Here is a 14000-nt window from a genome sequence, read left to right as displayed (position 1 = left end):
GCAGCTGGACTAGACATCAGAACCCCCGGATCTTTCATGGGGTTTCCGCTGTTAAATAGCCTAGGTCAGGGATTTGATTTCAGTTGCCCCATGCATAAAATATGGGTAATACCTGCGCTACTTGCCCCACAGGATTGTTATCTTTTTCTTTTTTAAAGTGTAAATATATATCAAGGACGTTTTACCCGTTTTAATTATAGAAGCACATACGTGGTTTTTGGTCTAAGTTGTGTCTAGGAGTGAATTTGGGAGTCATGGAGGCGGTTCCATGATTTGAGATAGCTCAAATTAATGGGTTAGTTTAAAAATCAGCGTTGAGTTTGTATTGCAGGTCAAAACAACAGCTTGGGAAAATCCTAATCTGGTACTAATTTAGTAATTCTAATTAACATGTTTTTCATCCTTGTCCCAAACTCAATCTTTTCTGAAATTACATTTTATGACTTTGAAAAGTCGTATAATCGAAATGAGAAAAAAATGCTTAGCTGTTTTTTTCCACAAAGATTATGCATAAGAAAGTTACATGGTTGTGTATAATCAATGACATTGAATTGCCTTCCTCCTTAAAAAAAGAGGAAAGTCTTTTTTTTCTTGCCAGTCGTTTGTATGAGAAACCATGCCTCTTACTCTGCAGTTAAACTTTAATTTCTGATTGAGTTGTAGTCATAGAAGGACGCACTTTGTATGTTTAACCCAATGATGGAATGTTTTTTAAAACTGGTGAGTCATCTGTTTTGAAGGAGTCCTTTTAAGAACAGACTTTATTTGGGTCAAACCAGCATTCTGACAGTAGTCCTAATATGTGAAAATTGCAAATATTTAAAATAATAGTTTATTTTGCTTTAAAATCTTTGGGATTTTAAAAAGTGATAGGAATGTAATATAAAATGGGAAAAAGAAATGATTCAAACATAATTCAGAAATAAGAGTTGGCCGTGTGCCATGGCTCAGTAAGCCCAGTACTTTGGCCCAGGCAGCAGATCACTGAGGTCAGGAATTCCAGACCAGCCTGGCCAACATGGGGAAACCCCATCTCTACAAAAAATACAAAAATTAGCCGGGCATAGTGTCGCTTGCCTGTGGTCCCAACTCCTCCACAGGCTACTGGGAGGATTGCTTCAGCCTAAGAGGTAGAGGTTATGGAGGGCCATGATTGTGCCACCACCCTGCAGTTTTTATTTTTATTTTTTTGCTAAAGAAAAGTAAGAGGTAAGATTACAAGTCAGTGGAATTAAAGGGAAAAAAATAACCTCAATAATAGCAAACGAGCAGGCTTCCTAGTAGAAAGTTTGGAAAAAATACTTAGGATGGGAACTATATGTAGAATAAAGGAAAGAAAGTAGAAAAAAAGTGGTGTAGGTAAAGAAATGGGTAACCTGACTAATTTTGAAAACCTGCTTGCAAAGCTGTACTAAGAGCTATTTTAATTTCATAAAGTCTCCAACTACTTGGTTGTTACATTTAGGATAAATGTAATCAGACAATCGAGCAGCTAAGATAACTGAGAAACTGCTTTCTAAAAGTTGAAAATTGTGTTTCTGGCTTTTTGAAGCTATTAGCAACGAAACTGTAAATTTCAGTGTAAAATGCATATCTCATGTCCAAGTAGAGTAGGTTCCTACTTATATAGAATGGCTATCTTTATTCATTTTTGGATTCTCCTTCACACCACCACCATCCCCGTTGCCTAGCATGATTTCTTGCAAATAATTTGGATTGACAGAATTGGATATATCTCTTAGTTAGTGGACTTATTTTTTGAATAATTGGATTAAATTGTAAAGTCCTTGAAAAGAATTATCTTATTTATTATTATATACCCATCCCCTAACAGTACCTGGTCCATAGTAGTTTTAGATACTTTAAGTCTTTTGAAACACTGAATATATTTGTAAATATTATGTTTTAGTTGAAAAGGAACTTTTATTTATCAAACACCTACTTTTATCACAAACCTTAAAAAATGTAATTCTACTTATCACCACATTTATAAAAGAATGTTTATCCTCATTTTAGAAAGGAGGGAACTCAAGCTCAAAAATGACAGTAAAGTCTGCTATCACACAGAGTGAAAGGCTAATTAGAAATTCAGCCTTGCTGGGCGCGGTGGCTCAAGCCTGTAATCCCAGCACTTTGGGAGGCCGAGGCGGGTGGATCACAAGGTCAAGAGATCGAGACCATCCTGGTCAACATGGTGAAACCCCGTCTCTACTAAAAATACAAAAAATTAGCTGGGCATTGTGGTGTGTGCCTGTAATCCCAGCTACTCAGGAGGCTGAGGCAGGAGAATTGCCTGAACCCAGGAGGCGGAGGTTGTGGTGAGCCGAGATCGCGCCATTGCACTCCAGCCTGGGTAACATGAGTGAAACTCCGTCTCAAAAAAAAAAAAAAAAAAAAGAAAAGAAATTCAGCCTTAGGGCTATGTGACTCCAAAGTCCATGTTCTTTCCATTATACCACACTGCTCTTTTAAGCTTAGTTTAGTGTTATTTTTAATGATTTAAAGCAATAAGATCTTGCAAATAGTGTCAGTATTACAAGTGGCATTTATTCATTGATGGTACTTTGTAATATTGAGATTGTTGGAATTATATGGCACCTGTCTTAAGGATTGGGGGTTTTGTGGGCTTCACACACAAAACTGGAGCAAAGCACTTAGATGAGAGGCAGCTGAACCAAACAAAATTTGGGGTGCCATCCTTGTATATGACCCTGCTCCAGAAGCTCTGTTGATTAGAACCATAGTGGATGGCTGACCAAGGTAAACCCATCAACAAACTGCCTGGTGGCCTATTTTATAAGGCACTGCCCAAACAGAAGCAGAGATGGTTTTTTCCCCCGTCACTCTTCCAGGAATTTAATCCAAAGAACCCAGAGGGAAATTGCAGTTGGTGGCAGATCAGAAAGAAATCACAGTTGGATCAGAAAGAGGCAGACATGGGGAGTGTTGCTAATTTTTTGTCAATTGTGGAACATAAGTTTAAAAATTCATAAAATATTCCTGCTGAAATCTAGAACTGCCTTATATCCAGAGTAACACACCAGGTGCAGCTTCACTGAGGCCAGCTTTGTTAACAGTTGGATTAATGTGAGGATCTCCTTACTGCTCATTATAATAACCCTTCTCTATCTTAGGTAACATGAATGTATCTCTTTTCACTACAGCCAGATTGGTTTAAACGAAGCAGCATTCCCCAATCTACAGTGGGATTGGGCAGTGCATTATAAGTGATATGCCACCAGGCAGTCTGTTGATGGGCTTACCTTGAAACCATCCAGTCAGCCTGCAGAATACTGAAAACCTTCTGGAAGGTGGTAAGAGCTATGGGGGCTTGTGGGCCCCCACAGTGATGGGGTTCATCTGTAGCTAGCTGAAAGAGATGCCTGAAAGGGAAGTGGGGGCACTGGAGAAGTAAAGGACAGAGGAGACAACAGAATACATTACCTAGGGAAAGGAACATGGGTTACAGGAAACTTGGGAAAGTACATAGCCTGTTTGTCCACTTATCAGAACTTCACCATTATGTCATGCTTGGTCAAATTGAATACATTTCAGGATGAGTATCTTGATTAGAATAGTTTTGAAAAAACTTAGGAGATCAAATGAATTGTCCTCCTCCTTCAGCTACCCTGTCTAGGCTTCCTGAAGGCAGGAACCTTATCTGTTTACCATGGTATCCCCCTGAGACATTATAGGCAGCAAATAGTGAGTGAATGAAATAAATGCATGAATAGCTTTTGACATACCTGACTTAGATAAGTCCTATTGACTTACTGACTGCAGAAAAACCAAGAAATTGTCCAAGTGAAGAATCCTTTCATAAGCCATTCTAGTTAGGAAGCAGTATACTGATACAGTTAAAAGAGTGGGCTTTGGTTTTTATCAGATATAGGTTTCCAAACCCACCTCTGGAAATCAGATTTCTTTTACTTAATCTTGATTTTGTTACTTAATTTCTGTAAGACTTGATTTCACCATCTGTATTATGAAGTATATTATCTGTTTCATAGGGTCATTGGAAGGTATAACTCTAAATGCTTAGCAAAGTATGTAGCACAAAGTCAATATTCTGTAAGTGGTGGCAATTATTATTATTAGCTGTAATAGTAGTTATAACTATTACTCTCTGCCACTTGTTAGATCATGATCAGGGTAGAAAAACAAAGTTGAGAACAGTTTTTACTCATGATTTCACAATTTTTTACATAAATCGTTCTCTGCTCTGAGCTGTTCCATGTCTTAGGGATTAGGATTTGTGAGATTGATCTGAACTTGCTTGCCCAAGATTTATGCTTATTGTATTTTTTGTCTTCAAGGTCTATCAGGACCTCATGCCTCCTGAACTCACTCCTACCTCTATTCTAGTCACCTCTGATTCAGATAGTCCTTTCTAATGCACTGCTTTCATGATTTCAGTCCATCTCTTTTTCCTCCTGCCTTTACTTCATGTTTCCTCATTGCTTATAAGATGAAGGCCAGTTGCTTAGACTAGCATGCAAGGTGTTGATTTATTTCCACTGCTAAATTCCTCTCAAGTTTGGCTTATCCATATTGGCCTAGGGTGGTTTAAAGTTCTGCCATCTTTCTGCAAATTGTAGTCCAAATCTCAAAAAAACCAGTTACTCTGTATTTAGGGCAGCATTGAAGGTAGAGGGAGCTGCAGTCTTTCAATCCATCCTGAGGAGGAATTGGCTTCTATATTTACAGGGGCCAAGAGTAAGTCTTCAGCCAGTTTTGTCATATAAGGTCTAGTGGTTTGGTTTTCAGCAGTTCCTTCCTCTGCCACAGTTTGCTATTGCTGTAGAATTGATAGATTAAAATGCCTCCCTAAATATGTCTCCAGGCTTCTTTATTGAAATTTAGGCTTTTTTATGTTGAAGATTCAAATAATGACATGACATCTTTTAATATATTTGGAGTCTTTGACTAAGCATTTGTTAGAGCTATAAAAGCATATTCATGGTTACTCCTATAGAATTCACTCTACTTAGGGGTTTATCTTAGACCTGGTGTGGTATTTTCCTTATTGATTGTTATGGGAGTTGGAGTGACTATCTTCTAAATTTTATCCACTTGCTCAGCCTATGTTAGTTCCATATTGGCTTGTTTGACCTTTCCATAGATAGCTAGTCATAACTATAACTATAAATGAGGTAAAATAATTTTAGTCCCCAATTCATTCATTCACAAACAGACATTGAGTACCTACTGTATGTAAGAAACTGTACTATCAAGGTATAAAAACAAGTAAAAATAATAGGTAATGTTTATTGGTTATTTTATAAGTGCCAGGCACTGCCCTAAGGGCTTTATGGTCATTATTTTTTATTTAATCCTCACATTCATTCTGTAAGGTATGTATTATTATCACTCTACAGACAAGAAAACTGAGATGTGGGGAAATTAACTAACTTGCCAAGTCACATATTTATGGTGTGCTGGATAACAGCATAGTAGAATGTTTGTGATTTTGTCCAAATACAGTCACTGCCTTCAAGAGATTTACTGTATGGTAACAGAGATTAAACACGAATCTATAAGAAAATCTAATTTAAAAAGGGCAAAAGATCTGAGCAGAAGTTTCTCCAAAAAATATATAAAAATCACTGATAAGCACATGAAAAGATTATCAACATCATTAGCCATCAGGGAAATACAAATTAAAATCACAGCGAGATACTACTCATACCCACTAAGATAGCTAAAATAAAAAAGACAGATAGCTAATAAGTGATGGTGCAGATGCAGAGAAATTAGAACCCTCACAGACCAATACTGGGGATGAAAAAGTGGCGCAGCCACTTTGGAAAACAGTCTGGCTGTTCTTCAAAAGGTTAAAAAAATAATTACCATATGACCCAGCAGTTTTACTCCTAGGTATATATCCAAGAGAAATGAAAACATATGTTGTCACAAAAACTTATACATGAATGTTCATAACAGCATTTTTCATCATAGCCAAAAAATGGAATCAAACCAAATCTCTACCAACTAATGAAGGATAAATAAAATGTGGTATTTACATACAATGGAACATAATTCAGCAACAAAAAGAAATGAAGTGCTGATACATGTTACAACATGGATGAATCTTGGAAATGTTATTCTGACACATAAGTGAAAGAAACCAGTCATAAAAGGATACCTACTGTATGATTCTATTTACATAAAATCCTCTAAAATAGGCAAATCTGTAGAGACGGAAGGTAGATTAGTAGTAGCCAAGAGCTAGAGGGAAGGGAGAATGGGTAGTGGCTGCTAATGAGTACAGGGCTTTTTTGGCAGGATGAAATTGTCCGAAAATTCATTGTGGTGATGGTTGTACAAGAATATACTACTAAAAAACCATTGAACTATACACTTTAAGTGGTTAAATTGTATGGTATGAAAATATATGAAGTATATATCAATAACATTATTTTTAAAAACATGAACCCAAAGTAACTAAAATATAAAGTAGCGTTTGGTAATTCATATGGAAACATAACGAAAAGCTATCCAAGTTCAGAGGAAAAAGACCATTTAGGGTACCACAATTAGGGTAGCTTTCAGAGGATAATGGGATTTGGATAGAGCTGGGATGAGGTGTACATAATTAAAGGAAAGAAGAAAGGTATTTCTTCTTTTTCTTTTAGGAAACACAGCCAAAAGAAAGAGAAAATTACAGCATATATTTGGGAAATGGTGAGGGGTCTGGTTTGGCTGGCATGCTTGGTGGTTAGAAAAAACAAGTATTGATACGCTTTAGATATAAAATTATGGGAGAAAATATTTAAAATTTTAACTTTGCCCCCCAAAATCTAAGGTGTACTGTTAAGATACAGTACAGAGGAAGAGTAGTAGACTTTGAAATGATAGGTTTGTCTAGGCCTTGGAGAAAGAGGTATGAATACTAGGTAGGAAATCACCTCTGATTCTGCCCTCACTCGAAGCTCCAGATCCCATTTCCTTATTAGCTCATGTTTCCTTATTAGCCTTGCAGTCTTTTCATGTGATGTGACTTTCACATGAGAAAACTGCAAGGCTTTGGAGAGTCTGTGGATTGTGGCACCTGTAGAAATAGTCTTATATCTGAGTACAAAGTATTCCTCACAGTTTCTCAATACTGTGCTAGCATCAAGACATTCCTCCTCTGCTTCAGAATGAAAGTCAAATGTAAGTCGAGCCTCAGCCCCCATAGCATGAATTCGAGAAGTAACACAAACTGGTCATAATTATTTCATTCCATTATATTCCAGATGTTTTCTTGAGCACCTACTATGTAAAAAAAAAAAATTATAGTGGATGCTCTTGGGGCTAAACAAAAAGAAAAATTCCTCAACAGGTTGTGTTAATGGATATAGCTTTATTTTGAAACTGCATAGATGTTTCCTTCACTTAGTCACTACAAGTGATTAGACTGAGAGGTTCTGGAAACTCAAGCCAGGAACTAACTGCTCCATTCATAGTCTGATGGGATGAGGAACTCAGGGAGATGCTGCCTCTGGCACCCATTCCCAGCAACAGGCCTCCTATTCCTGTCTTCATCTTGCTTACTCTGCTGCAATAAGTCTGTTTACCAAGGGAAGTGTTCCTTCAAATCCTTGTCTATCATTTACCTGGAATGTTTGTGTCCCCCCAAAATTCATGTTAAAACAATCCCCAAGGCAATGGTATTAAGAGGTGAGGCTCCTGAGAGATGATTAGATCATGAAAGGTTAACCCTTATGAATGGGATAGGTGCCCTTATAATAGGGGCCTAAGGGAGTTTGTTTACCCTTTCCACCATGTGGGGACACATCAAGAAGGTGCCATCTTTGAAGCAGAGAACAAGCCCTCATCAGACACTGAAACTTCTGATCATCTGACACCTTGATCGGAGGCTTCCCAGCCTCCAGAACTGTCGGCAATACATTTCTGTTGTCTATAATTACCTAGTCTGAGGTATTTTGGTATAGCAACCTGAAGGGACTAAGACACTCGGACTTCTCATCACCTCTTACCCGAGACCCACTATCCATGATCCTTTCAAAGAAACTTGTTCTACCAGTCCCTGAGTAAACTTTCCATCCAAGCTGCAGATCCAGGAGAAACTCTTCAGTCCTTTTTAAGGCTCCTGAAATTCAAGTCCACTCTTAGGAAGTAAATGGGTCATGTCTCACAGTTTAATTTGGCCTTAATTGGGGGAAAGGAAACCAGTAAAACTACCACTTTAATTTCTTTATTCATCAATAGTATCTGAAAAGAAAGAATCAGGAGTTACAAAAACAAGTTAAATGCAATATGGAAGCCTACTAAATACAAATACAAGTTCACAAACACATATGCAACAGAAACTTGTTTAGATTGTTTCTTGAAGTTTGACTATTTAAAAACATAGGTGTAAAGGAAAGACATTCAGGCTGGTCCACATAGGCTTGTTAGCAGGCAGAGAAGCACTGGTTTCCAAAAACAGTGAGAGTCCAGAGTCACAGCATGTGGGAAGGTTTCCATGGACACTGGATCTTAACAGATGCTATAGTATTTACAAAACTACACACACAGAGAAAGCCCAAGGAAGCCTGCAGGATAAGCCCTATGCTTTTAGAGGGCTAAAGGAACTGAACCTGATTTAATCCTGTTTGCTCCATGCAAAGCTTTATGCAAGACTCCCCAAACTAGGCTATTTAGCAGCTTTCCATGAATGGTCCTCAGATCATGTGTTTCTATGGCAAAGACAACAGCTGCCCTATCTACACAGAAGCAGCAGAACTCAAGAAAAATGTGGATTTGCTCTTGGGAGTACAATGTTGGTTGCAGGGTAGAGTAGTCTTGGATGGTAACCACTGTTCTATCTGTGACTAGTGAAGAGACACTGGTTTCTCGCTTTTAACAAACTGGTACTCTTGCCCTCTCCCATAGTGTCCAAGGACTGGCAAAACTTTTGATTAAGGCATGTTGCTGTGAGTTCTCCAAGGCACTTGGACAGGGAGCTGTAATTCAGACTGCACAAGTGGGGTTTGAAGAGAGTTTTTAAATAGGATGATACATAAAAGCTTGAAATGCTAAACAAAGTGGAATTTTCTCCTTTCAAATGAGAACAAGGAAAACAATTTAGAAGGAATTCTATTTTTGGCACAGCGTTGACTGTGCATTACAACCTAAATAATTTCCTTCTGATGGTCTTTAATCTGCTTTCTGCAAATGAGATCTTATGTCAAGGCTTTAATCTTTGGTATTCCAAATGCATCTTAAACAGGGTAGTGAGTGGGGTTAATAATCACAGAAGTCGAAAGACACAGGAATAAGTGTAAACAACTGACCTCCCCAAGTCACAGTTTTAAAATTAAATCTCCATTTTTTTTCCCCTGTTGAATTACAAACTTTCTTTATCCTCATCTCTAAAGGGAATGCTTTCTATTTCCAGCCAGAGGTTAAACAGGAAATGCAATTATGAAGACAGAGTGAGGTGGTTCTCTTTCCCGCTCTCTTCCTGCTTTACCCATGAGGACTCTATCACAGCACAACCTGTAGGGTCATCAGGCTGAGATCAAATTTGGTCATCTTGTTTTTGGCCATCTGACATTTCTTGTTCTAACAACAAGGTTTCATTTATTCTACAGGAAAGAAGGAAAAATCACAGGTACCTAGCTCCCCTCTGGACCCATGATCAGAACCACAGAATTTATAATTTATCAAATCAAAAGGCTAGTGCATTCTTACCAGCTCACTGAGGAAACTGAGGTCCAGAAAAGGGAGGAGACAGGGCCAACTCACTCTCCTAGTTAGTAGTAGGCCAATGAGCACATTGGTGGGCTGGGATATCCTAAGCTCTGCTTGGCTGCACTTGTCTCTATCCTTTGGAATATGGATTTGCCTGAACTTCTCAGAATAAATAAAAACAAATTAATCTTTGGATTTTGAAGTCTTTTACGAAGATGCTTCTTCCCATGGCTTTGGTCTGAGGCACCCCCTATACCGCTGGCAGATAATGGACTGTTGGAAGCTAGGGGGGGGCCAACTACGGGCTGCATCTAGGATGTGGCAGGCTGTGGGCCTCTGGGTTATTTGAGCCCCTGCATCAGGAAGAACCCCAAACTCCTTCCACCTATGAAGTGGTTGGACTACTGAAAAATTGTAAAAGCTTAATACCTAGTCAAGAAAATAAAATATTAAAAAACAATAATATAATGATAATAATTGAAGAATAAAGTCAACTTGTGGAAAAAAAAGTGTTACAGAGAAATAGCACCTTTGGTAAAAAGTATTTTAAAAATTTGGTTAGGTCACTAAGGGGCTTGAAGTATACAAGTATCTGCATCATTTTGGCATACCCTCCCAGACATTACATCCAAGTCTGAGGGACACTGGGTAACCAGCAGGATGGCTATGTATCTAGAGGCAATTATTGGGACCAAGAGATGCATGGATGTTGGAAGTCTGTCATGCTGATGGCAATGGAAAGAGGCTGCAAGCAGACAGCGTTCCTCACCGTGGAGCTTCCCAAACCTCTCCTCCAGGGACACCTTGCTAAGTTCTCTCTGGCACTGCGTGCACTCCCTGCGGCCTGCTGACAGCTGCCATAAACTCAAAAGGGGTTCAGATCTGGGTCTGCTCCTCTCTCAATTGTGATGCAGTTTCCTTCCTAGCCTCCAGCCCCAGAGCACCGTTTACAGTTTCTCTTAAAGCACTCCTAGAAATGAAGGCTATGGCCCTTCCCCTCCTAGCCAGCCACCTTCATATCCATTATTGCAAAACAAATAAACAAAATGAAACTCATTGCTATATAAGCAAATACTGGTGATTTGGCGACTGTAGCAGACACTTGTGTATACTGGACTCAGCGCTGAAGTGGAAGAGAAAGTGCTGGGCTCCAGACACTGTCCTGTGCCTCCTCATTAGATTTCTTTGGTGCTCACTCTCTTGGTCTTTTCAGCCGTTTCCTTTGAGATGCAAGAGAAAATAGGTGTCATGGAAATATCAAACAACTGTTGGCATTTATCTGTTCCTCCAGATTATATAGCATTGACATTTACAAGCTTATACTGAATTTTAGTTCTTTACTTGTCTGGCTCCTCTGTAGACAATGAACAACTTGAGAACAAGAACCACAGCCTATTCATGATATGGTCATGCAGGGGTGTTTATGGAATTAAGTTGACTCCATTTGGACTCCTATGAAACAAGCAGATCAGACATTATGGTTCCCATTTTAAGGATGAAGAAAAGGATGTTAAATGGAAATGCTACAAGATGTTCTGAATCCAACAAGTCCAAAGAGGTGTTAAGTATGGCAGGTTCCGCAGGCAGACTGCCTGAGCTTCAACAATGGCTGTGCTACTTTTTGGGTGACCTTGGGCATATTATGAAATCTCAATTTCTTCAACTGCAGAATCACAGTAATAAAGTACCATCTCTTCGAACAGTGCCTGGCACATTTCTCCAAAGAAGATATACAAATGGCCAATAAGGACTTGATGCTCAACATCATTAGTCACGTGGGAAATGCAAATCACGAGATACCACTTCACACCCACTAAGACAGCTAAAATAAAAACAATAACAAAACTGTTGGTGAGTATGTGAAGAAACTGAAACTCTATGGTAAAGATATACAATGGTGCAGTAACTTTGGAAACCAGTCTGGCCATTTCTCAAAAGGTTAAACATGGAGTTACCATATGACCCACCAATTCCACTCCTAGGTGAATACCAAGAGAACAGACAACATATGTCCACACAAAAACTTGTGTGCACAAATGTTCATAATAGATTTATTTATCAGAGTCCCCAAATTGAAACAACCTAAATATCCATTAACTAATAAATGGATAACACACATGTGGTATATCCGTATCATGGAATGTTATTCAGCCATAAATAGGAAAGAAGTATTGATTCATGCTGTACGAATGAACCTTGAAAACATTATGCTAAGTGAAAGACAGAAAAGGCTATACTGTTGTATGATACCACTGTAATATGCCCAGAACAGGCAAATCTATAGTCAGAAAGTAGACTAGTGCTTGCAAAGGGCTGGAGGAAGAAGAGAGTGGAAGGTGACTTCTAATGGGTATGGGATTTCTTTCTGGGATAATGAAAATGTTCTGGGATTAAGATTGTAGTGAGATAACTGACAATCTTAGGAATATACTTTAAAGGGGTGAATTTCTGGTATGTGAATCATATCTCAACTAAAGAAATAAATTTTGTAAAACCTGAAAACAGTGCCTGGTATCTAGCAGACACCGATGGTGTTCCAGCCATAGCCCTGTGTTTGGGTGTACACTGGTGTGACTTCCTACATACTGCCAGCGTCTGTGTCTCTGCCTGAGGGCTTTCTCTAGCTGCTGGAACCCACTCTGTCCACACACACTGGTAGGTCACAAACGCCAGGGAATTAATGTTTCCCAGTAGCAGCCCTCAGCCAATGGCTATTGGGAGCTCTTGTAGAAACAGCCCAGCTTCATCCTCACTCAGGCACTGTTACTCCATTCCAGAGACCCCCAACAGGATTAAGTGCCACTTGTTCACAGTGATAACAGGCCTGAATACCCACTCTTCATTTCTTCCTTCCCTTCCTGGACTCGTTTCCCAAATCTCCCTCTGGTGCTTCCTGTGATTGCCTCCCAAATAAACTGTGTGTACTTGCATCCTTGCCTTGGCACCTGCTCTGAGAGGACTCACATCAAACAGACACTTAAACATATCAGCTATTATAATTCACTTCCTACTGTCTGAGAACTGCTCTATCCTAGATGAAAGTATTTCCTATTTTTTTTTATTTTCTCTTTGATGGGATTGAACTCATTTTGAGACTCAAGACTGGTGAACTTTGAAAAAGCAAAAGACTAGAAGCTTTTGCATCTGCTTAAACAACTGACATGAGATTTCTATACTATCAGTGACAATGATGACAAAATGTACATTGAGAATGATCATACTATTAATAGTAATAGTTCTGTTTACTCATGTGAAATATTTCACATCAATAGTTTAGTTCTTGTGACCATTATATTCCTTAAAAGCTTCTATGTCAGAGAGAAGGCTAGTACTACAACGTTTGGTCTACAGACAGGTAATGGAAGGTGCAATATCCTCTGTGAAGACTACATGATAAGCCAGTAGAAGGATGGGCCCAGGAGCCCAGCAGTTCAATAATATGTCAGAGGATCACTATTCTGCTAAGAACGCTTCCACCACGGAAGCCTTTAACTTAATAACATAGAACCTGAACAAAATTCTTATTTATTATCTTCTTGAGTCTCTGCGAAGGAGTCTCCGTCAACTCTAGTCTATTTTCTAGTCAGACTGACGTTTAACGTAAATCCTTTCTGCTGTGGCCCAAATTCACTGCTTTCATGCTCACTGAGTGCTGTCTAAATACCATGCCCTGTGAGAGCTGCCACGGTACAATGGTGAGCAAGTTACAGAGCCTGCTTTCGAGAGCTCACAGTCTTTGCATCTGGACACTGTTCATGACAAGATACACACTTTCTTAAACCATGCTCATTGGCAAATCACTTCCACCTCATTTGCAAATCACCACCTGCCTGATTTTGCCTTATGCAGCCACTCACCGAGATGTAACCTATACCTGTTGAGATCTACTGGGACCTGTTTTATCATGGAAGTGTCTGTATCAGTTTTATAGTACAGGTGATGGGGTATCACTCAGGATCTACTGTATTGAACAGAGTGTGTCTCCTTGGTCTCAGGGGGCACTGGGCAGTGTTTGAGTGGTATAGGGTCGGGTGGCAACAGCAACACCTGAACCAGCATGGAGGCCGCCACTCACCTGATGCTTTTGGAGCTCCTGGATGTATCTGGCCATCTCCTCCTCTGTCTGGGTCTGTGCCCCCTTCTGATTCTTTCCTGCAAGAAGAATCAAAGCTCAGAGTAGTGGCAGCTGTTGTAAGCCAGTGAGGAATCCCACCAAGATCTACCTAGAGGCTCTCAATTCATCTCCCATTTAACCTGTGGAAGGAGAGGTGAATTAAACACATTTTCTGAGTATGAAGGCATGAAGGGGCCTTGTGCAA

General features: G+C 39.3%; 1 protein-coding gene across 1 annotated transcript in view; it reads right to left on the bottom strand.

The window, feature by feature from the left end:
- Window positions 1–8184: 8184 nt before the first annotated feature.
- Window positions 8185–14000, bottom strand: part of FSTL1 (follistatin like 1) — a 55268-nt gene continuing 49452 nt past the window's right edge. Inside the window, exons 10-11 of the mRNA XM_032298950.1 lie at window positions 13757–13833; window positions 8185–10901 (exon numbers count right to left, since the gene is read on the bottom strand). Coding sequence (XP_032154841.1) covers window positions 10857–10901; window positions 13757–13833 — 122 coding nt within the window. The 3' untranslated portion in view covers window positions 8185–10856. The remainder of the gene's footprint in view (window positions 10902–13756; window positions 13834–14000) is intronic.

This window comes from Sapajus apella, unplaced genomic scaffold (assembly GCF_009761245.1).
Source record: "Sapajus apella isolate SASKATOON/1434 unplaced genomic scaffold, GSC_monkey_1.0 scaffold40, whole genome shotgun sequence".
Taxonomy (NCBI): Eukaryota; Metazoa; Chordata; class Mammalia; order Primates; family Cebidae; genus Sapajus; species Sapajus apella.
The sequence above is the reverse complement of the archived record's forward strand: the minus strand, read 5'-3'. Positions and strand labels throughout refer to the sequence as shown.